At 40.1% G+C, this 25,014-nt stretch overlaps 1 protein-coding gene across 2 annotated transcripts in view; it reads right to left on the bottom strand.

Annotated features, from left to right (window-relative positions):
- Nucleotides 1-22,168, bottom strand: part of LOC140734074 (ADP-ribosylation factor-like protein 13B) — a 49,951-nt gene extending 27,783 nt beyond the window's left edge. The window contains exons 1-5 of one of the 2 annotated variants that reach the window (XM_073057659.1): nt 21,994-22,168; nt 17,886-18,006; nt 14,814-14,884; nt 6,322-6,571; nt 3,533-3,638 (exon numbers count right to left, since the gene is read on the bottom strand). In XM_073057659.1, the coding sequence (XP_072913760.1) occupies nt 3,533-3,638; nt 6,322-6,571; nt 14,814-14,884; nt 17,886-17,944 (486 nt within the window). In that variant the 5' untranslated portion in view covers nt 17,945-18,006; nt 21,994-22,168. The remainder of the gene's footprint in view (nt 1-3,532; nt 3,639-6,321; nt 6,572-14,813; nt 14,885-17,885; nt 18,007-21,993) is intronic. The other variant, XM_073057660.1, reaches the window with a different exon arrangement.
- Between the last annotated feature and the right edge of the window lie 2,846 nt (nt 22,169-25,014).

Here is a 25,014-nt window from a genome sequence, read left to right as displayed (position 1 = left end):
ATGCTCCAGACACAGGTCGATAGAACTAGGCAGATTAATGGGCTAAAGAAAGTCCAACTTACAACAGAATGAGAGAGATGAGGAGTTGAGGGTGGCACAGTCTATTATCCCTAAACTCTATGATAAAAACTGCCAGTGCAATAGAACCTATAAGGATAAGAGAGTGTTCCTCTTGCAGTGAGCCTGCAGGCAGAACACCCTCATCACCTCGGGAAATACTGAGAAAGATGCATTTCCTGAAAATCACTAAGACCAAATCACTACTACCAAGCTGTTTACTCGATGTGAAATGTGCTAATCAGTTCCACATGTTATAAGCAATGCATACTAAATGCTGGAGGAACTCAGCAGGCCAGGCAGGCATCTGTAGAAAAGAGTACAGTCGATGTTTCGAGCCAAGACCCTACAGCAGGACCTGGAGATATAATTTGCATTTATTTTGCTCAGCTCTTAACATACTACAATGCTATTCATCACCTATGAGTAAAATTGCAGTTATTATTCTTCATCCAATTAAGTGTGCAGTGATCTTTCTGGTAATAAAAACCTTACAATGTCCCTCTTGGTTAATAGGACCTGGCAGTAACTTGGGGGGAGGGGTTTTCCCGGGGTATCAGTTTGTAGCACTTGCATTTAGAGAATAAGTTCCAATTCTTTATCTTCATTATTTTGAGTTAAATTCTGTCTTCCCATTACTTAGCCCTTCTCGTTGATATGCCGAATAGATTTATTTTTAGGATCTGCTAATGCTTCACTGAAGAAAGCTACTAATACAAACAGCCTGCAATAGCAACTCCATTGTCTCATTTCCCTAAGCATCTTACTTCTAGATGACACCCCGAATAACAAACGCATGAGAAGTTCTCCTTCGCGGGTTAGTGCCTTCAAGCGCAGATGCCACCAGAACATCTTGCATATTTGAAATCTGGCTGCAATCTTTGCAAAGACACCAGTTTCATTCCTTCTGGCAAATGCCTTAATGAGGAGAATGTGGACTAAAGGCTGATTTATACTTGTGCATACGGGCTACACCGCAGCCTATGCCGTAGCCCTGATTTTCACTTCTGCATCGCTCTACGCTGTAGCGAGCATGTGTTGGTGTGTGCCAAAACGCTAGTTGGCGATAGGGTTTCTATGCCACTGTTTTGAGTTTCTTCGTGAGAGACATGGACGAGGAAATGCATTTCAAACATTTTCGCATGTCGGTAGGTAGATTTGACGATTTGGTTCATGTATTTCATATCGGTGTACAGACATAGCAGAGAAGAAGCAACCGGAAATGCGTAGGAGGAAATGTGATGCTACCAAGCGGACCAATCACAGTTGTTGCGGTCTGCGTCGCCGCGGCGCGTGAATGAGTTTTTTGGGGAGGTGACCGTCACCCTACGGCGTAAGGTACAGCGTAGGGTACATGGTACCTATGGCGTAGATGCAACACACAAGTATAAATCAGCCTTAATCCTAATCCCTATTAAGCAACTGGATTCTAAAGGGATAGAAGGCAACCAAATCAAGATTTTTCATACAAGTCTAGCAGCCATAAATCATGTCATTGCAAACATGGGGCTGAACTTTATGTATAATTCATTTCATTGAATTACTGAGGATTTTTCCTTTTTTTTGATTAGAAATGTACATTACTAATTGCAGTGGACTAGCTGAAATGACATTTTAAAATGATTTATTATATCCTTATTTAAGATCAACTTTATGCTCAGAATAACTTTGAGGTTAGACCAGGGGTTCTCAACCTTTTTTATGCCATGGACCCCTAACACTAACCGAGGGGTTCGTGGACCCCAGTTTGGGACCACTGGGTTAGAAACATAACATAGAAACAGGACCTTCAGCCCACTGAGTCCATGCTACTCATTATGTTAACCCTACGTTAAATCCCTTTTTCATTCTCCCCATATTCTCAGGATCTTTATTGTTAGTGGTTTTGTTACTTCTTTGTGTTCCCAGCTTTCACACAAGTGTAATGAATAGAAAATACTTTAGCTAAACTGCTAAATGAACAACAATGTTAGTGCTTCAGTTTGTATTCAGTTCATACCTAATCATAGATAGTAATGGTGAAATAGTAAGAGTGAAGTACAATCTGTAATCTTAAAAAGAAACTATTATTGTGGAAAATACGTGAATATATTTGGACAAATTAATTTGACTTCTGTATTTCTATAATTAGCAAGCAAAAATGTTCAAATAAACTGTTCATAAAAATATTTTTAATTGGCACCTATGATCTTTTTTGTTGCATTACTCAGCATTACTGGAAGTTAATCTTTAATTCCTGGAAATGCTGCAACAATTTTGGATGGTTACCAAGACTAGCGGTGGAAAACCTAGAGAAATATCACTGACATCATGTTCTGCATCTCTGCAGATTATCTGCTCCAGGTGTGGTGGTCTATCAGGAGAAGCCTACGAAAAATCACTCTCTGGTCCTCATTGCCATTAAGTTTGAAGATCAAGGTTCTGAAGCTAAATGTAATGCAGATATCTATTACTGAGCTCAGTAAGCTGTTGAATAAACTAGATATTGTTAATGTAGGATATAAGCTGCTGGCATGTACTTAATGCTAATATTTTTTAAAGTCTTGTCAATCAGGAAATAAATACAGAATAGTGAACAATCTGGAGGTTTCCAATCTTGAACAACAGGAGCATGGTACCTGGAAACAATTATAGCTCAGTTCCTGTTCCCTTATCCCTACCACAGGGTTTTTGCTGTGGGGTAATGTTCATTTCAAGCAGACTGTTTGCTAAATTCTTTGTTGTGAAACGTCACATCAGTGCTCCCAGTTCAAACTCTCACCCACCCCTTTCCCATTACACAAATCCCACCCCCAGCAACTGACTGCCACCAGCTTAACTCTTGATTTCCTGCTTCAATTATAGTTGGTGACTTTCTGCCTACCCTGTTGAACACATTGTCTTTGAACACTGAAACAGCACTTGGGTGGTATGTTCTACCTGCATTAAGCCCAGAGATAATGCGTCTGCATGGGTTCAGCTGCCACATCCTGTCACTACTATTTTTCAGTAATCATGAATTGTGGGCTCAGTGCATGTATAAGATCATTTAGAACTCCCATACAGGGATGCCAGAAAAGAGAGAAAACAGGATCTGGTACAGGAACCCCACAGGTGGATGCTCCATTGGATCCTAATGTAGCAAGAATGTACCAATTCTTATGTCTCTTAGATTAGCAGCTTCATTGCTAATTTCTGTTGGGACAGTACCTCAACAATGGTCCAAGATAAGAACTATAGTGTTCCTCATTCTCTAATAGATGTATTGCACCTCATATTTGATGACCTAAAAAAAGACGTCTTCCATTGTTATTTTAGAGGTAGCATTAAATAAATGACAAAGAAAATGAAAAGACCAGTGGCTCCTCAATGAAATAGAAACTATAGAGAGCTACAGGGAGGTAGTGGCACCTAAGTTGTCTGAAGCAGGTAATGAAATAGTAATAGAAATAGTAATGTGCTGTACTATTCTATGTTCTATGTTGATAAAACTTACAATATGACAGACGGATTTATTTTCATTAGCCAGTTTCCCCAGGGACATCTGTTCAATAATGTCAAACTCTGGTAGGGCCTCAGCTTTATCCTGCTTGTTTGCAAGTCTGAATAAAAAAAACATTTAAAAAATTCCTTAAAGTGAGACAATACACAATAAGTGAAGATTTAAGCCTATAGAAAGTATGTGATATTTTACCTGAAGATATAATCTTTGTATAGAATCTATCCTTGTCCATACAAATTAAAGTCTGCTGATGAATTCTGACTCCCTCTTACAGTGTTAGTTATAGCAGAGGCATAGATGTGCAACTTGTGCATTCACAATATTGGAAAAAAATTGGCAATGGAACATAAAGCATTTAACAGTCAATAAATTGTCAGAGTAACTGCGAGTTCCAACTCCAATCTCACAATGAAAGCTGATTTGCCAATTAGGTGACAGATCATTGGTCCAAATTGCAAAGCTGTTGGGTAAAAGGCTCTGAGTTCAACCAATTGCCACATGGCAGCTTTTTGACATATCTTAATGAACTGACTTTTCAAATGGAGAAATTCATGGTGAATCATGAGCAGCCATGATCAGGCATGTATTATGTTTCTGGGAATTCAGTAGTAATTGGGATATCTTCCTACTGTTCGTGAAAAACATTAGGATTGCGGATGGTCACAGAACATAAACCATGGATTATCGGACAGTATCCATAATTTTGCTTCTCTAAATGGGCTTGAGAGTATGTTTTCTATCCAATCTCACCAGTACACATCTTGCAAATACCTTAGACCTACATTATCATTCAGGTGTCGAAGGTTATCAATATTTCAATATTTCAACAACTATTAAAAGACCTTGGCAAAAGATTCTGCAGGTGTTGAAAATCTTGAGAAAAATGCACAAAATGTTGGAGGAACTCAATAAGTCAGGCAGAATCTATGGAAGAGAATAAACATTTTTGGCTGAGACCATTCATTAGCTGATTAACTTGATTAAGCTGGTTATTCACAGTGTTATCTTTTGGAATATTAAGGAGAAATCCTCATCTTATGAAGTTGTATGATCCTCCTGCACTTCAGCTCACTGGGTATTGAAAGCAGCATTCAAATTGGGTGGTATTAATCTTGCCTTTCCTGATCTCAGCAAAAACAGTTCAGAGACTAATGTTATAGCTGACATCTCGACATTATGAATATACTTTGCAATTTGCAAAGTTTATTTCTTTATATAATAAGAGCATGATACAAGCAAGGCAGAGGACAAAAAGATTTTACATCTATCTAAAAAAGGGACCTGCTATGGTGTCACAAATTGCAGAACTCAAAGCTCTTAATGAATTTCTTTTTGAAGTGTAGCCAAAACTGCATGAAACCTGATTGCTAATTCATGTACATTGTTGAATTTTGCATAAAAAACGTAAGCATCAGACACACCCATCTCACTGATATTTCCAAGTACACGCCTGGGAATGGAAGTTTGTGTTCAGTGGTTTTTTCCAGACACACAAGATGGTGGTGGCTGAATATTGTACTCCATTTCTGAAAGTAGTCACGCAATTTGAGCTTGCTTGTTCCAGTGAAGGGGAGACCACAATGACAACACAGAATGCAGTTTACTGGATTGGAAGGAGTACAAATATGGAAATTCCACAGCTATTTGCCCATGTTTTCATTCACCCTGACTCCTGGAAGAACTGCATTCCATTCTCCCAGTTCCTTCATAAGACCATAAGACATAGGAGCAAAATTAGGCCATTCAGCTCATTGAGTTTACTCTGCATGCGATCACGGCTGATTAATTTTCCCTCCCAACCCCATTCTCCTATCTTCTCCCCATTACCTTTGAAGTCCTTACTTATCAAGAACCTATCAAACTCAGCATTAAATATACCCAATGCCTTGGGTTCCACAGCTGTCTGTGGCAATGAATTCCACAGATTCACCATGTACTGGCTAAAGAAATTCCTTCTCATCTTTTTCTAAAGGGATGTCCTTCTATTCTGAGGCTGTGCCCTCTGGTTCCATACCATATGATTACTGGAAACATGCTCTCCACATCAGTTCTATCTAGGCCTTTCAATACTCAGTAGGTCGGTAGGTTTTAATGAGATCCACCCTCACCCCTCCCCCATTCTTCAAAACCCAAGTGCGTAGAGGCCCTGAGACATCAAATCCTCCTCATACATTAAATCTCCATCAAAGGAGTATGGAAAAGGGATTGTGGATAATATTCAGTAAGCCTGTCATAAACTGACGGAGAGATGGTAGAGGAGCATTAATATATCTAGATTATAGATTATAGAACAGTACAGCACAGGAGCAGGCCCATTATGTCTTCCAAACAAGACATCGGAATAAACAAATTAGTTTCTGCCTGTACATGATCTCTATCCTTCCTTTCCTCCATTCCCTGTATATTCACGTGTTTGTCTCACAATGCCTTAATCACCCATGTTCTACCTGCTTCCAAAGCTGCTCCTGGCAGTCCATTCAAGGCACCTAGCACCCTCTGTGTATGAAAAAATGCCCTTCACATCTCCTTTAAACTTCCCTCTCTCACCTGAAGTGCAGGTCCTCCAGTGACCAAAAGCGCACCCGGTTTTCCAGCTGTGGTCCCCTAAATTCCAAATGCCCCAACCAATGAAGACAAGCATGCCATATGCTTTCTTTACCACCCTATCTACCTGCGTGGCCACTTTCTGGGAACTGTGGACTTGGACTCCAAGATCCTTTTCCATCAGTGCTGTTAAGGGCCCTGTCATTTTCTGTATACCATTGATTCCTGTTTGGACTTACATGAGGACAGGCTTTCCAGACACCTTTTCATGCTTCATTACTTCTGACAGGGTCTTTCGAGTTTCCTCCATTCGTTTCGTATCCGAGGAGTCAATGATGAAAATAAGACCATGTACTGCAGTGTAGTAATTCTTCCAGGTATTCTGTATTTTTTCTCCACCACTGAGGTCAAATATTGTCACATTAAACCGATCTACCATGAGATTAGTCCTGGAAAAACCGCCATTTGGACGAATAAGATAAGGAGACTCTGTTGGGGAAAAGAATACTAATTCACATAACGTTTCTCCATTCTGCAGAAATTTCTGGGAGTGAGTATTTTTTCTACTCATTCCCAAGACAGGTCAATTCATGCAGGAGTTAGATTTTTGACAAGCAGACCTAATACCACCATAATATAAATGGAGTGAGGCTGTTCATGTTCCACTTCATTTCTTTGTAATAATAAGAAACTACTTGGAAAGTAAGTAAAATAAAACCTTTTAATTTAATGATTACACTAGGGACAACTACCATCGGCTGAAGCCAAAGGTTGTATAATGCTGTCAGACAAAGGTAAAGCGACAACAAAAAGATACATCACGAAATACACAACCCTACACAGTTATTAAAGAAAATATGAGCAAATACAAAATCAGTTTAAAACGATCCCACCCAGGCATGAAATCACATCAATTTGTATGTTCATTTTCTTTAATATCAGGCCACCATATTAACTAGAGAGTATTATTCAGCAATAACACTGAAATGGGAACTTTCATGAACAAGCACTGATTGGAGCAAGTGCTCTCTGGTCAGATTGTAACATATCCAATTTTTCTGATTACACAAAGCTAGGCGGGAATGTAAACTGTGAACAAAAGAAAAATGTTGCAAAAACATGTGGACCTAGTTAAAGGGTAAGAATGTTTGAAATGAAATGTAATTCATTTTGGTAAGTTGATTCTACATATCTGAGATCAAAACCCTAATCCTTGTGATGTCCTGCTAGTCACAGCCTACAAAGAAGTCTGTTATCTAAATGTTAGCCAGTTCTTAATCCATAATTATTATCTTGCTCCCGATGTCAGGAACACCATATTTATATAGTAATCTTTTTTTTGTGGACTCTTACTCTGCTAGCTCAAGCCTTAAAAGAACTCTAATGGTTTAGCAAATGTTATTTTATATTTTTAATTTTAATTTATTTATTGAGATACAGTGTGGAATACCGCTCTTCGAGCTGCACCGTTCTGCAGTCCCCCAATTTAATCCTAGCCTAATCACAGGGCAATCTACAATTACCAGTTGATCTACCTGCTGATACACATTTGGACTGTGGGAGGAAACTGGAGCACCTGGAGGAAATCCACACAGAAATGGTGAGAACATACCAATTCCTTAAAGGCAGCGGCGGGAATCGAACCCTGGTTGCTGCAACTGTAAAGCTTTGTGTTAACCACTATACTACTTTTAGATTTTTGCATATCTATTGTAGATTCTAGCATTTTCTCTGCAAGTAGTGTCAGGTTTTCAGGGCTATAGTTGACATTCACTCTATCTCATTTCTGGAATAGCAGAACTAAATTTACTACCGTCTAAACTGTAGAGATCATTCTGAAATTTAGTGAATTATCTTAGTTAATACCCAATACATCATTGTTCCTGTTGCAACCTTTTCTAAAATGCTAGGTCCAGGGAATTAGTTGGCTTTGACTAGCATTACTTTTACAGTCATGTTTCTACCAAAGTAAATATGTTTTATATCTTATTCTCTGTAGAAAGTTGGTTTGCCACTATTTTGCCATTTCAATTGTATCCTCAATCTTGGCAAATTATGTAATCCGTATGCTTAAAGCCTCAGCCAGGCTTTCATTGCCCCATCTAGTTTCCCTTCTTTGTCCGTAAAGGCACAATATTTATCTTTAACTAATCTTTAGTTTTTAACCCAGTTGCTCTCATATTTTATTTTGTCTTGAGTAAACTCCTGAAGATTTTTTTAAAAAATAGGACAATTGAACAGATCAGACTGAATACAGCCTGCTATCCAGAGTGGATGTTCACAATCTGTACTCATCTCTGGGCCCTGCTGACACAGAGAGGTGAACAACCTTACCTTGTGCAACAGGGAAGTGTCCAGTGAGGCATAGCAAGCATCTAGGGGTGAGCAGCCTTAGCTAACAATGTCCCGGGAATGCCCTAACAGCCTTTGACAGGAACCGAGGCTAAATCTGGAGCCTTTAGCAAAGCCTGACAAATCTTCACAACAGTTTTTAATTGTCTGTGATACCCAGACAAAGCTGTAAAAATTTGCTCAAAGTAATTAAATATCAAGAAGTAAAAACAAAAACAAATGAATTAATTTAAATCATGATGCTCTAAGAAATACTTAACAAATGAAAATAAAATAAATATCTACAGAATAAATAAACAAATGTAACTTTATCCATATAATCTCCAGGTTGGATATCTCCAGGAAAAGGACGGCTGATGGTATTTGCAAGGGTTCAAAAGAGAGTCAACTTAAAGTATTTTGGAGATTTTCACTATTCAGACAAATTTATTCTGCAAGTCTCCTTTAAATTGCAGAACAGCAGGTTGCTATGCAAACCTGTTTGGGTTGTGGATGCCCAGTGACAGGCATGCATCAGAACAATATGAGCTAATTTCTGCTGGCAATCCCCAAATTGATTTTCATTGAAAATTGTATCATTACATCTGAATCCAGCATGGAAATTTACTCATGTGTGTAAGCACAATTTACAACATTAAGTGCTCAGCTTCGTTTCCAGAGAGGCACATTCAATCTGGAAATCATCAATATCATGTTTCTCTCAAGAAAACGTTGACTTTCATAAGTGTAACTGTTAGAAAGGCAATGCCAAATGACCACACTTTTAGCCATGTATGCTTTAAGATTTTGACAGATCAAGCTAAGCTAGAAGTTATGGTTTAGCTAGCTTGTTTTTTTTCCGTATTTGTAGACGGACCTGCCTATTTCTCTGTTTTCTCCATGAGATGATGTTATTTCACAGGAACCTCGGTTGGCATCCAGGACCTTCCTGCTGATAAGTTTGGACTTGTCTGATCATGAGGTGGTTTGCTGCTGATCACAATTTCTTTGAGAGTTTCATAATCCATTTCTCGGGATTTGGGTATCACTGACAAGGCACACAGTGCTTGCCCAACTATTGAGAACATGCTGGTGAACCAACTTCTTGAAGTGCTGCTGTCTTGACCATGATATACTTCAAAACTAGGTAGGAAACCTATAGGTAATGATTGTTTTGTGTCCAATAAATACGTTGTAAGAATGGGACACAGGCAATTCCTCTCAAATCAACTTCAGTGCATTTTAAATTTTAGAATGAATAAAATATTTTCAGTATAAATATAGGATATATTTCCCAAAAGCATTAGCATCAATATTATAAAGACTGGGACAAATCTATCTTGATTTATCATACGCCTATATCTCTGTGCTTTTCCTGTTATTTCTTTCCAGTTTAAATTCCAAACCCACATTTATAATTGGAACAGTCAATACAAATGTATCATACTGCAATTATAAGCTATTTTAAGTTGATGTGCATGCTATAAAATTCTTTGTGGCATATCAAAAAATGCTACATCAGCACTTGCTACCTGTCAAGTATTTCCACTCTTTAGTCTCATGTCGACATTTAAAATGGAAATGGATTATGCACACTTATCACATTGTAATTATATTCAGTGTTGGTTGAGGCACTGCAGCATTTAAAATGATGACTTAATTATAACAGCGCACCCTAGTTCAGTTATTCCTTAGTTCTTAACCCTACTTCATCTCAAGCTACTCTTAGTTTTGCCTTCTCATGTGTGAAACCAAAAGCAATTTAATAAAAGTCCAGCAAAATTCCTGTACGTGTCCTGCATTCATGCAACCATTGTGAGAGTGGGCCAGTGAAGGAATGGAAATCTGAAACTTTGACTTGAGAGGCTTCAGCGAGGAGGCACAGGTGAGTAGCAGGTAAGAACAGGTAAGGGTTTTTTCAAGAGTTAAGTAAAAAGACACTACATTTCAACTAATTACATAAAGTAGGGATGCAGGATCAGGCGACATGTTGTAGCTGCATGATCTGGGAGCTAGTGGACTTTATTGTAGTTTTTGGTGACCACATCTGGGATGAGGAGAGTTACCAGACACTACAGTTCATGAGGCAGCCATATCCCTTAACTACATACAATACACACAAAATGTTGAAGGAACCCAGCAGGCCAGGCAACATCTGTGGAAAACAGTTGATGTTTTGGGCCGAGACCCTTCATCAGGTCTCAGGAAATGTCAAATGTTTACGCTTTTCTAGCTGCCTGGCCTGCTGAGTTCCTCCAGCACTTTGTGAGTGTTGCTTGCATCTCCAGCATCGGCAGATTTTCTCCCCTTTGTGTCCTTTAACTACTTAATTGTTACCCGAGCCACTGCAAAATAGCAAAGCGTTAATAGAATCAAAGAGTTAAATGTGTGGCTCGAAGACTGGTATGGGAGAAGTGGGTTTTAAATTTTGGGACATTGGCAGCAGTGTTGGGGAGGCAGAGAGCTCTTCTGATGTGAAGGGCTCCACCTCAACTGTACTGGAACCAGGATCCTGGTGAACTGCATAACCAGGGCTGAATTTTAAACTAAATAGTAGGGGAGAAGTGTGGGTGGTGGTGGTGGGGGGGGGGGGGGGGGGGGGGGGGTGGCGGAATGGTTGTTCAATAGCTTGGAAAAATATAGATGAAGTAAAGCTAAAGGATAGTGCAGGGGAGGTTATTGAAGTCTCCAGAATGAAGAATAAGAAAGTTTCAAAAGGGATAAGAACTTGACCGGACAACATGGAGACAAAATTGAGAAAGGTCATGAGATACAGAACTAAGGGTGTTATATTTAGGTACATACTGTATACAAAATGATGTAGATGAGCTTATAGCAAAGCTAGGAATTGACAGGTATGACATTGTGGGTATCAGAAAGTTGTGGGTGGGAGCTGGACATCCAAGGATACATATTCTATCAAAAAGAGACACTGGTGAACAGAGGGAGTGGGGTGGCTCTGTTGGTAAAAATGAAATCATATCCTTAGAAGAATGTGACATGGGATCAGAAGATGTAGAAGCCTTGTGGACAGAGTTAAGACAACAACCCTGGTGGGAGCTGTATACAGCCCACCAAATAATAGCCAGGGTATGAGGCACAAATTACAATGGGTAATTGGAAAGGCACATAAAAAGTGAAATGTTATGATGGTCATGGGAGATTTCAATACGCAGGCAGATTGGAAAATCCAGGTTGATACTAGATCCCTAGGGAAGGAATTTGTAGAATGCCCACAAATTGGCTTTTTGGAGCAGCTTGTGGTCAAATCCACAAGAGTCAAGTTTGAATTTGGTGCGTTGCAGTGAACCAGTTTTGATCAGGGAGTTTAAGTTAGAAGACTCCCTAGAAAGTAGTGATTATAATATGATAGAATTTACCCTGCAATTTGAGAAGGAGAAGCTATGAGAGTATGGATTATGATCAGAGATTAAGGGAGCTAGGGCTTTACTCTTTGGAGAGAAGGAGGATGAGAGGAGACATGATAAAGGTGTACAAGATATTAAGAGGAATAGACAGAGTGGACAGCCAGCGCCTCTTCCCCAGGGCACCACTGCTCAGTACAAGAGGACATGGCTTTAAGGTAAGGGGAGGGAAGTTCAAGGGGGATATTAGAGGAAGGTTTTTCACTCAGAGAGTGGTTGGTGCGTGGAATGCACTGCCTGAACCAGTGGTGGAGGCAGATACACTAGTGAACTTTAAGAGACTACTAGACAGGTATATGGAGGAATTTGAGGTGGGGGGTTATATGGGAGGCAGGGTTTGAGGGTCAGCACAACATTGTGGGCCAAAGGGCCTGTAATGTGCGGTACTATTCTATGTTCTATGTTCTATCAGTATCACTGTTAAGAAAAGGTCACGACAGAGGTATGAGAGAAGACCCGGCCAAACATGATTGGAAGAGACACAGCAGGGATGAAGATAGAGCAGCAATGGTTGGAGATGCTGGGAATAATTCAGAAGACACAGGATTAGTTCATCCAAATAACAAATTCTTATCACAGATGGCTTTGGAGTTCAAGTAATTGGTTATATTTAATGTGGAGGTCGCTGGGTTCTTGATTAGTAAGGGTGTCAAAGGTTATGGGGAGAAGGCAGGAGAATAGGATTCAGAGAGGTAATAAATCAGCCATGATGGAATGGTAGTTCAGACTCGATGAACAAAATAGCCCAATTCTGCTCCTATGTCTAAGAAGAAACATTCTAAAAGGAGGATGAGGCCACAATGGACAAAGGAAAAGAGAGGGCATATAATATAGCAAAAATTAGTGGGAAGCTAGGGGATTGGGAAGCTTTAAAAAAAAACAACAGAAGGCAACTAAAAGAGCCATATGGAGAGAAAAGATGAAATATGAAGGTAAACTAGCCAATAATAAAAAAAGGATACCAAAGTTTATTTCAGATATACAGTATAAAGAGTAAAAGAGAGGCAAGAGTGGATATTGGACCACTGGAAAATGACACTGGAGAGGTAGCAATGGGAACATAGAAGTAGTGGATGTACTGAGTAAGGATCAGTCTTCACTGAGGAAGACACCAGCAACATGCCATAAATTTGAGAGTGTTAGGACACAGAAGTGAGCAAAGTTACTATTACTAGTGGAGAAGGTGCTTGGGAAGCTGAAATGTCTGAAGGGAAATAAATCACCTAGGCCAGGTGGACTACACCCTCGGGTTCTGAAAGAGGTAGCTGAAGGGATTAGTAGTGATCTTTCAAGAATCCCTAGACTCTGAGCTGGTTCCGGAGAACTGGAAATACGCAGATGTCACTATACACTTGAAGAAGGGAGGGAGGCAAATGACAGGAAATTATAGGCCAGTTAGCATGACTTCAGTGGTTTCAGGGTACTTGGAGTCACGTGATAAAATAGACCAAAGTCAGCATTGTTTCCTTGAGGGAAAATCTTGCCTGACAAATCTGTAGGAATTCTTTAAGTAACAAATAGAATAAACAAAGGAGAGCCGGTTGTTGTTCTTTTCCTGGATTTTCAGAAGATGCTTGACAAAATACTTCACATGAGGTTACTAAACAAGTTGAAGCCAGGGTATTACAGGAAAGATACCAGCATGGATAGAGACTGGCTGACTGTTAGAAGGAAAAGAGTGGAATAAAGGGGGCCTTTTCAGGTTGGCTGCCAGTGACTAGTGGTGTTCTGCAGGGATCAGTGTTGGGACCACTTCTTTCCACATTATATGTCAATGATTTGGATGACAGAGTTGATGGCTTTGTGGCCAAGGTTGCTGCTGATATAAGGATAAGTGGAGGGGCAGGTAGCATTGAAGAAGTAGGGAGTCTGCAGAAGGACTTGGACAGATTAGGAGGCTGGGCAAAGAAGTGGTAGGTGGAATACAGTGTAGGGAAATGTATGGGCATGCACTTTGATAGAAGGAATAAAGGCATAGACTATTTTCAAATTCAGAAATTCCAGGTGCAAAGGGACTTGGGAGTCCTAGTGTAAGATTCCCTAAAGGTTAAGTTGAAGGTTGAGTCAGTGGTGAGGAAGGTAAGTGTACATTCATTTTAAGAGGATTGGAATGTACAAACAAGGATGTAATACTGAGGCTTTATAAGGCATTTGTTGGATGCTTGATGGCTTTGGGCCTATACTCACAGGAGTTTAAAAGAATGAGTGGATCTCAATGAAACCTACCAAATATTGAAAGGCTTGGTAGAGTGGACATAGACAGGATGTTTTCAACTGTGGGAGAGTCTAGTACCAGAGGGTACTGCCTCAGAACAGAAGGGCATCCCACTAGAACAGAGATGAGGAGAAATTTCTTTAACCAGAAGGTGGTGAAATTGTGCAATTCATTTCCATATATAGTTGAGCAGGCCAAGTTATTGGGTATATTTAAAGAGGAGGTAGATAGATTCTTGATTAGAAGGCATCAAAGGTTACGGGGAGAAGAAGAGGAATGGGGTTGAAAGGGAAAAAAATCAGTCATGATCAAATGGCAGAGCAGACTTGATACTTCTACATCTTATGGTCTTAATACAAATATTGTAGTACTATATGTAGATAAAAAGGTGCTCCATCCAGCTATGTTTCCAGCATTACTCTCCTAAGATATTTTAATTTAATGAAACATATCTTCGACAGGAGTGCTCCCCTCACAGAGAATATCCTTTATACATCCAAAACCTTCATCTCCAAAAATTTAGTGGTCCAGACCCATATTTCCTATAATACTAAATGCACTTTCCAGGTTTCTACTCTTGCATGGGTTTTAATTTGCTTATAATAGTGCATTAATTTTGTCAATCAATTTTAATTTTAATTAATTAATTAACCTGCCCTTGAATCAAGATTTCTTTGCATGACACAACAGAGACAGAAATAAAACTGTAATTATGCAGTATGCCTCTCCTGGTCAGATCTTAAAGCAGGATTTCCCTTACCTTTCTGAATTCCTTTGAGTATTGAAGTTTTCCCTGCGCTACTTAGTCCGAGAATCAGGAGTGTGACATTCCTAAAACAAAGATGAAGAATGTGTAGAGATGGGTTGATGTAAATTCTGTCAGAAATATATCAGAAAAAACACACACAATATGCCAAATGTGACTGCTATGAATGACTTGTCACCGTGCTGAATCAAATCTGGGATTTATCTCTAAATCAATTCTTTTTCTCTGCTCAAAAGCATTTGCACACCAGCGACTGAGATTTAGTTATAACCTTGCAGTAGTAATAAGTGCCATTGTTCTCTGCCTTTTAAACTCTGTCAATGTCCATTAGCTTAGATGCCAAGAGCAATACAAAAGCATTTTGCACAATCATTACTATTTTATTCTTCCCTCCTCCTTACATGGCCTAATGTGTTTACATGAAGCAGAGCTCATTTTTTACTGCATGCTGCTATCCACTAATGCATCAGCATTCAGTGCTAATGTGCTATTTCCACTTTGTCTTAAATCAGATATTGATAGATGTACAGATCAGATCAGTTCTATGTGATAAACATATACAAGCACCCCTTTAAATTATACAGTTTATCATGTTGGCATAGAGATCAATTTGAGCAATACTTGATTTATGCACAAATCTTCATGCACAGCTGGTTTTCACAGTGTCAGAGCCTAGCAACATGGTGTAAAATCTTCAGGTCATTTGCATTGGCATCAACTTTAATCTGAAAGCTCGAAATAAACACCTCAGGAAATGATGTCCCATGCCTAAGCCCCCACACTTACATACACTTCCCCTCCCCACTTGCAGAAATTGCCACGACCGTAGCAGAAATAGTTCAATCATCCTTAGCAACAGGTGAGGTACCAGAGGATTGGAGGATTGACAATATTGTTCCGCTGTTCAAGAAAGCCTTTCAAAATAAACTAGGAAAGAGTCTAACATCAGTATGAGGAAAGTTTTTGGAAAGTATTCTGAGGGACTGGATATGTAAGTACTTGAATAGACATAGACTGACAAGAATAGTTGCATGGTTTTGTGTGCGGCAGGTCATGTCTAATTAATCTTATACAGCTTTTCGAGGAAGTTTCCAGGAAAGATGATGAAGGCAAGGCAGTGGATGCTGACTACATGTACTTTAGTAAGGCATTTGATAAGGCCCTGCATGGGAGGTTGATCGAGAAAGTTCAGTTGCTGGTCATTCAAGTAGGAAATTGGATTAGACATTGGCTCTGTGAGAGAAACCAGAGAGTGGTAGTAGATGGTTTCCTCTCTGACTGGAGGCCTGGGACTATTGAAGTGCTGCAGGGACTGGTGCTGGGTCCATTGTTGTTTGTCATCTTTATCAACAATCTGAATGATAAGGTGGTTAACTGGATCAGCAAATTTGTGGATGACACCAACATTGGGGGTGTAGTGGACAGTGGGGAAGGCTATCATGGCCTGCAGTGGGATCTGGACCAGCAGAAAAAATGGACTGAAAGGTGGCAGATGGAATTTAATGCAGACAAGTGTGAGGTGTTGTACTTCTGTAGGACCAACCAGGGTAGGTCTTACACAGTGAACTGAAGAGTGTGGTAGAACAAAGGGATCTGGGAATATGGGTACATAGTTTGTTGAAAATGGCATCACAGGAAAATAGTGTTGTAAAGAAAAATTTCGGCACATTGGTCTTCATAAATCAAAGTATTGAGTACAGAAGATGGTATGTTTTCTTGAAGTTGTATAAGACATTAGTGAGACCTAATTTGGAGTGTTGTGTAAATAAGGTTGAAACAGTACAGAGAAAATTTACAAGGATGTTGCCAGGTCTGGAACACCTGAGTTTGTACGGAAAGCTTGAATAGGTTAGTACTTTATTCCTTGGAACATAAAAGACTGTGAGGAGATTTGACAGAGGTATACAAAATTATGAGCAGTATAGGCAGGGTAAATGCAAACAGACTTTCTCCATAAGTTTGGGTGGGACTACAACCAGAGGTCATGGGTTAAGGGTGAAAGGTGAGAAGTTTAAAGGGAACATGAGGGAAATGAAACATCTTTCCTCTGAGAGTCGTGAGAGAGTGGAATGAGCTGCCAGCATAAATGGTGCATGCGAGCTCAATTTCAACATTTAAGAGAAGTTTGGTTAGGTACATGGATGGTAGGGGTATGGAGGGCTATGGTCCTGGTGCTGGTCGATGGGAGTAGGCAGTGTAAATAGTTTGGCATGGACTAGATGGGCCAAAGGGCCTGTTTCAGTTCTGTAGTTTTCTATGGCTCTATGACTGTAACCCAGCTCCTTCGTGTATCAATCTATCCCTCATCTCCATGTGCAAAAGGGTGAATCAATTTGCTTTTCTTCTAATTAAAAATTATAAAATCAATGTACTGTACTACATAAATAGTTCGTCTTTTCTAAAAGATAAAGATTAGCTTTATTTATCACATGTACATCAAAACATACAGAGAAATGTGTCATTTGTGTCGAAATCAAATCAGCGAGGATTGTGCGGGGTGGCCCACAAGTTTCACCATATTTCTGGAGGCAACAGGTCCACAGCTCACTCACTCTGTGTCTTTGGAATGTGGGAGGAAACTGGAGCACCCAGAGGAAACCCACGCGGTCACGGGGAGAACGTACAAACTCCTTACAGACTGCAGCAAGAATTGAACCCAGGTCTTACAGCTGGTGCTGTAAAGTGATTGTGTTAACCACTACCTACCATGCCCAGGCCATTACAAAGAAATTGAACCTTTCCTTAACTCTTTTCCCAACCAAAATCAAGACCTGATCATAGTCCCCATTCATAGATCCTGCATTTCTGATATAATATTCAGCATTATAATTTTCCAAGTGTAGTTAGGTCCCAGTTTCAGGACAGACAATTCCATTACACGTGAAGGTCAGTCCCTAAAATGCTCTGAAAAGCAGCATTCAGGGACTTCACATCAGGTTCATAACTCTTTGAAGTGTGGGGAAAATGGAAATAAAAGAACATGTAAAATGACATCACTGTCCCATTCTCCAATGGCATTACTTGTGAGATACTTCTTTTTAAATCATCAAGACTGTTACAACTCACCTTATTGGCTCCTGAACTTTCTGAGCCCAGGTGCAGCAGTTTGCAATTAGACTGAACATGACGTGGAATTAGTGTGAGATGGAGGCTAGCTGGATCATCTTATCTTGATCGATTTACATCCCTTAGATTCAGGAGCAAAAGGAAAATCAAATCAGGATAAAGAGCTGAATTCAAATTCAAACAACATAGCAGCTGAGACCATTCTCTATTTATGGGCATCTTTTTCACATTATATTATTTTGTCTCTCCCTCCTCCTGGGATTTTAATCCCACATTACCAAATGAGTCCACTCCTGGGTAGTCTTCTGTCTGAAAGATGCTTAATATCACCTCAGTGTCTCATAAAACAGATGTTAAATCCTGTGGGAGATGGTGCTTTTAAACCTTAGTGTAAGATCAATGGGAGCTCAAGATGAAGCTTGCTTCTGAACTAACCCCTTGTAAGTGAAAGTAAAACTTTGCAAGATTTATTCTCAGAGCATAATATCCCTTAAAATACTTATATAGAAATTTGATTATGTAGCACTTTTTTGTTTCAGCGCCATGTAATTCAAAATTGATTCAGAATGGAATAAATTGCATCAGCAGTCGTTTCTGGGTGAAATTCGGTCACTTGCTAAACTGGACCAAATACTTCTGGTCGCAGTATGGGTCGGTATGCAAGATATTTTCCAGCATCAGACATGCACCAGGAGCAAAGTGTGCCTAGTTTTTGATTGATTTGCACTTGAAAGGGGTGCCTTGCTGCAGGCACCTCACAGAGCAACCCAGAACTGACAAGGGAACGCACAAAATGCCTGTCAAAGTGTTTATCAGGTGTTTTTTTTTTCCATTATGCCTCCCGGGCAGCAGAGCTAGAAATAAATATCAACAATGATCTAATGCCAGGAGAGGGCATGACGTACATGGACCTCCAATGAGCAAGGCCTTTGGAAGCTCAGGTTTTCTAATGTTATGGTAACAGTGGGATATGAGGTTCTGCTGGACGACCAGCAGCCATGTTGTTCCAGCTGTTCTGCTCTCTCCCCTTAGAGGTGAAGATCACAAAAAAGGTCTCAATCTCCTGCCTTCAGGCATTGTTCTCAGCTCCCACCTGGCACTTACCCCTCCAGCGTGTTCTCAGCTTGTTTTGCTCACCTAAGCTTTAGAGAGGTAACATCAACTCTGCACTCAAAAAGGAGTGACTTCATTTACATTGATTCCACTCAAAGAAGATGACATCCTGGGCAGTTGGATTTGTCAATATTCATAGCTTCCTGAAATGGCAGGGAGCCACTCATGTTTCTATTAACAGTACCTGGAATAAGCTGGATTTCTTCATTAACAGAAAGGGCTTTGACTTCCAAAATGTATAGATAGTCATGGATCATGAGAAGAGTTTTATGATGGTCAATAGGATGTTCCTGAGAGTTCTAATAGTTGTATTGTCCTTAGCACAATTCCAGCAGCAGGCACTTCACTAGGGGTTGAATTCTGAGCAATAGTTGGTATTGTCTATCTCCATGGTTTATGGTCCATGGTATATGAAGAAAATAAGATTTAGCTGTCTTCATTACTCAGGGTGGTATTTCAGCACAGAGCCAACTGGTGTGGATATTCCAATGTAATGTGTTGCATGCTGCCAAATATTTATTTGGCTTTTTACATTATTACTTCATTTTCTGTTAGATGGCAACTCCCTTAATGGACTCTCTCTTCTGCACAAAATACATATTTCACAGAAGAGCTCCACACAGGATGTGTTACCAGTGGTCAAAAGTGTTCACAGTTTGGCGTGTTAACCATTAATGAAGGTGAATATTCACTCAGTGCAGTTAGGGGTGAAGCACATCCCAAATACTGATCAGATTGAAAGGTAACCTTCCAACCAATTTAAATCTTCACTCATTCATTGTTGAGAAATCCCTCATGGAATTCCAAGTGAGATTGATTTGAAGCCATATGCCATGTGATGATAGGTGGCATAGTGGTGCATCTAGTAGAGTCACTATCCAGGTACTATCTCTGTGAAATTTGCATGTTCTTTCTCTGACCAGGTGAGTTTCTTCCAGATGCTCTGCTTTACCCCCCCCCCCCCCCATCCCAAAGACATTCAGTGTGCTAGGTTAATTAACCCACTGTGAATTGGCCCTAATGTGTTGGTGAGTGGCAGAATTGGGGGATGGGAACTGATGAGGATATGGGGAAAATAAAATAAGGATTAATGTAGGATTAGAAACATAGGAACATAGAAAACCTACAGCACAATACAGGCCCTTGGGCTCACAAAGCTGTGCCGAACATGTCCTTACCTTACAACTACCTAGGCTTACACATAGCTCCATTTTTCTAAGCTCCATGTACCTATCCAGAAGTCTCTTAAAAGACCCTATTGTTTCCACCTCCACCACCACCGCTGGCAGCCCATTCCACACACTCACCACTCTCTGCGTAAAAAACTTACCCCTGACATCTCCTCTGTACCTTCTTCCAAGCACCTTAAAACTATGCCCCCTCATGCTAGCCATTTCAGCCCTGGGAAAAAGCCTCTAACTATCCACACAATCAATGCCTCTCATTATCTTGTACACCTCTATCAAGTCACCTCTCATCCTCCGTCACTCCAAAGAAAAAAGGCCGAGTTCACTCAATCTATTCTCATGGCATGCTCCCCAATCCAGGCAACAACCTTGTAAATCTTCTCTGCACCCTTTCTATGGTTTCCACATCCTTCCTGTCGTGAGGTGACCAGAATTGAGCACTGTACTCCAAGTGGGATCTGACCAGGGTCCTATATAGCTGCAACATTACCTCTTGGCTCTTAAACTCAATCCTATGGTTGATGAAGGCCAATGCATCATATGCCTTCTTAACCACAGAGTAAACCTGTGTAACAGCTTTGAGTGTCCTATGGTCTCAGACCCCAAGATCCCTCTGATCCTCCACACTGCCAAGAGTCTTACCATTAATGATATATTCCACCATCATATCTGACCTACCAAAATGAACCACTTCACACTTATCTAGGTTGAACTCCATCTGTTACCTCTCAAGCCCAGTTTTGCATCCTATTTATGTCCCGCTGTAACCTCTAACCTTTAGCAATTCTTTCTGGGTGAAAAATGTGTTAATGCTGGTGTAGATCAATTTCTCAATTATTGCGTCAAAGAAGCAAATTGGTGCTTGTGACCCACACAATGCTACAGCACATGAAAAATAGATTCAATCCAGTTTCTAGTTACCCAGGTTCAAAAGTCAGCTGCCTCAGAATACCCATCATATCAAAAATTATCCGGTACTTCTTCTCAATTAAAAACAATTATAGATATTAAGATTATAAGAGACCAAAAATTGAGGTTTAATTTATAGTAAAGCTTTTCCTTTTCTGTGTAAAATATATTATTTACCTAACATGAAAAAAGTGTAAGCTGAACAGAGGGAAACGTTTGTGTGCTTTGATATAATGTTACAATTTCAAAGCTCATTAAATCATCAGATAAACCACAACCAGATATCAATAGATTTTTGGCTCTAATGGAATCAAAGTATGTGGGATTCTGATGGGAATTCAGAGTTGATATCCTAATTTACTGAAAGGCATAGCAGCTTGCAGGCTGTGTAGCCTACCTACTGTTAATTATGTTCTATATTAATATGCAATGAACTGCTTCATGGTAAAACACATGTTGGTTTTGGCAAATAAGCCTTTCTTTTGAAAAGGGCTTCATCCTACTAATGACAATGAATAAGCAACTAGTGTTTGTTTGGTCCTATTGGTTGACTATTAAGTAAGAGCCATTGAAATAAAAACAAGTGTACAAACATGTTATTCTTTGGGGAAAGGCAAAGAGGTAATTAAATGAGTTACCAAGCATCATGCAGTGGAATTGTTTTTACTCTTTTGGCACAGAACTATCTGGAAATTATTTTTTTAATTATTTATTCCACTATACCAAAACCCCTGAATTTAATCATTATTCAACTATATCTAATATAAAACATAAAATCCCAGGATCTTTCTAAGAACAATTAGAATTTTATATTTATAAATTAAAGGAGGCTAAATTGTAGCTTGCTTTTAAACTTAGTAAGAGAAAATTGTTTTTGCTTTAGGATCAATTTAACTCACCTACTCTCGTAAACTGTTTCTGTATGGTTAATCGCGTTCAAGGCAGGTCATCGCTGATGTTTATTTTAACCCCAGCAAAAGATGATCAACTTAAACATTGGAATATTCAAAGTGATTGGATTCATTCATTATTTGGAACATTGCAGGAGCAATCCTGTTGTCTGTCAGTCTGAAATTGTTCACCGCAACTCTGCTGACTATAATCCGGATTTTTATAATTCCCCATTAATCCCACTGGGGGAGGGTAAAAAGGATACCGTACAAAGTAGGACACACACACTCTTGTTCTTTTCCTTTCTCTGCTTGCCAAATTTAACAGGAAATTTCCATTGTTTGCAAATTAATTGATAAAAAAAAGATCCGCCAAATATGGCTGCTAATAAGCTATATAGAGAACTCTGGGCAAACATGAGGAAATCTGCAGATGCTGGAAATTCAAGCAACAACACACACAAAATGCTGGTGGGACGCACCAGGCCAGGCAGCATCTATAGGAAGAAGTACAGTTGACGTTTCGGGCCGAGATCCTTCCTCAGGCCTAACTGAAAGAAGAGATAATAAGAGATTTGAAAGTGGGAGGGGGAGGGGGAAATCTGAAATGATAGGAAAAGACCGGAGGGGGAGGGATGAAGCTAAGAGCTGGAAAGTTGATTGGCAAAAGGGGTACACAGCTGGAGAGGGAGAGGATCATGGGATGGAAGGCCTAGGGAGAAAGAAAGGGGGAGGGGGAGCACCAGGACGAAGGAGATGTCTCCCTTTTTTAAAGAAAGGGGCTTCCCTTCCTCCAACATCAACTCTGCTCCCAAACACATCTCTCCCATTTCACGCACATCTGCTCTCACCCCATCCTCCCGCATCCCCACTATGGATAGGGTTCCCCTTGTCCTCACCTACCAGCCCACCAGCCTCCGGGTCCAACATATAAGTCTCCGCAACCTGCCCCCTCCAACGGGATCCCACCACCAAGCACATCTTTCCCTCCCCCCCTTCTGCTTTCCACAGGGATCGCTCCCTACACGACTCCCTTCTCCATTCGTCCCCCCCATCCCTTCCCACCGATCTCCCTCCTGGCACTTATCCTTGTAAGCGGAACAAGTGCTACACCTGCCCTTACACTTCCTCCCTCACCATCATTCAGGGCCCCAGACAGTCCTTCCAGGTGAGGCGACACTTCACCTGTGAGTCGGCTGGTGAGATATATTGTGTCTGGTGCTCCCGGTGTGGCCTTTTATATATTGGTGAGACCCGATGCAGACTGGGAGACCGTTTCGCTGAACACCTACAGAGAAAGCAGGATCTCCCAGTGACCACACATTTTAAATCCACGTCCCATTCCCATTCTGTTATGTCTATCCATGGCCTCCTCTACTGTCAAGATGAAGCCACATTCAGGTTGGAGGAACAACACCTTATATTCCATCTGGGTAGCCTCCAACCTGATGGCATGAACATTGATTTCTCTAACTTCCATTAATGTCCCCCTCCCCTTCTTAACCCATCCCTTATTTATTTATCTGTCAATCAATCTATCTATCTATTTCCCTTTTTTCACTTTTCTCTCTCTCTCTTTTTCCTCTCTCTGTCCCCCTCACAATAACTCCTTGCCTACTCTCTATCTTCCACTGGTGCTCCCCCCTCCCCCTTCCTTTCTCTCTAGGCCTCCCTTCCCATGATCCTCTCTCTCTCCAGCTGTGTATCCCTTTTGCCAATCAACTTTCCAGCTCTTAGCTTCATCCCTCCCCCTCTGATCTTCTCCTATCATTTCGGATCTCCCCCTCCCCCTCCCACTTGCAAATCTCTTACTATCTCTTCTTTCAGTTAGTCCTGACGAAGGGTCTCAGCCCGAAACGTCAACTGTACTTCTTCCTATAGATGCTGCCTGGCCTGCTGCGTTCCACCAGCATTTTGCGTGTGTTGCTTAGAGAACTCTGGGAACTTCTATAGATATTTTGCTTTGTGTTACGGTCAGGGAAGTGCTGGATTCTTAGGTTAGGATATGTTATGGTTTAGCAATAGTTTGTCACCAATGCTGTTGGAAAAGATTGAGCATGTGTTTGTACAATTTTCTCAGTTATTTATGGATATTCATGGCTTCACTAACACTACTTACACTCCACAGCAATGGGAACAAATAGATTTCTAATTTTAAACCCACTGTTTTTATATGCTGCTCTTGTCAAAGATTGGGCATACTCTTTAAATTTGTCATTCTTCAAGACAGTGGACATGTATTGATTTTCATTGGAATTAAGTATACAACTATAATAGTACTTATATTCACAGAGTCTCACAATTTGTACAAATTAACAAAAATTTATATCACACTGTGTTTTAAAATGTAATGTCTTTCAATCATTGTTAATTCTGAAATAGTATTTAAACACCCATCTTTATGTCTTTGACCTCCACTGGAGGTACATGTTACCAAACAATTTTCTGATACCATTATTCATTTTGTGAACTTTGATTTTTACATTTGTTTAAAATTATTTAATCTGTGACAGTGATTTATTGCATAAATTAGAAATGGAAATTACTAGCAATACCTACCATGTGAGGAATCATTTTATAGAGTTCAAAATCCAAATTAAATTTCTTATCAAAGTATGTACAGTATATACCATTTACTACCCTGAGATTCATTTTCATGCAGGCATTCACAGTAGAACAAAGAAATACAAGAGAATCAATTTAAAAAACTGCACACAGAGACTGACAAATAACCAATGGGCAAAAGAAGACAATTTGTACAAATAAAGGGGAAAATAAACAAGTGAACAAACAAACAAATAAATAAGACTGAGAGCTTAAATTGTAGAGTCCTTGAAAGTGTGTCCTTAGGTTATGGAATCAGTTCAGAGTTGAGGTGAGTGTAATTATTCACATTTGTTCAGGAGCCTGATAGTTGAAGGGTAATAATTGCTCCTGAACCTGATGATGTGGAAGTACCCAACCCTCCTGTACTTCCTTCCCTTTGGCAGCGGTGATAAGGAAGCGTGGCCTGAATGGTGCATGTCCTTG

The sequence above is a fragment of the Hemitrygon akajei genome, chromosome 10 (assembly GCF_048418815.1).
Source record: "Hemitrygon akajei chromosome 10, sHemAka1.3, whole genome shotgun sequence".
NCBI classification, from domain to species: domain Eukaryota; kingdom Metazoa; phylum Chordata; class Chondrichthyes; order Myliobatiformes; family Dasyatidae; genus Hemitrygon; species Hemitrygon akajei.
This window is presented reverse-complemented; position numbering and strand designations above follow the sequence as displayed.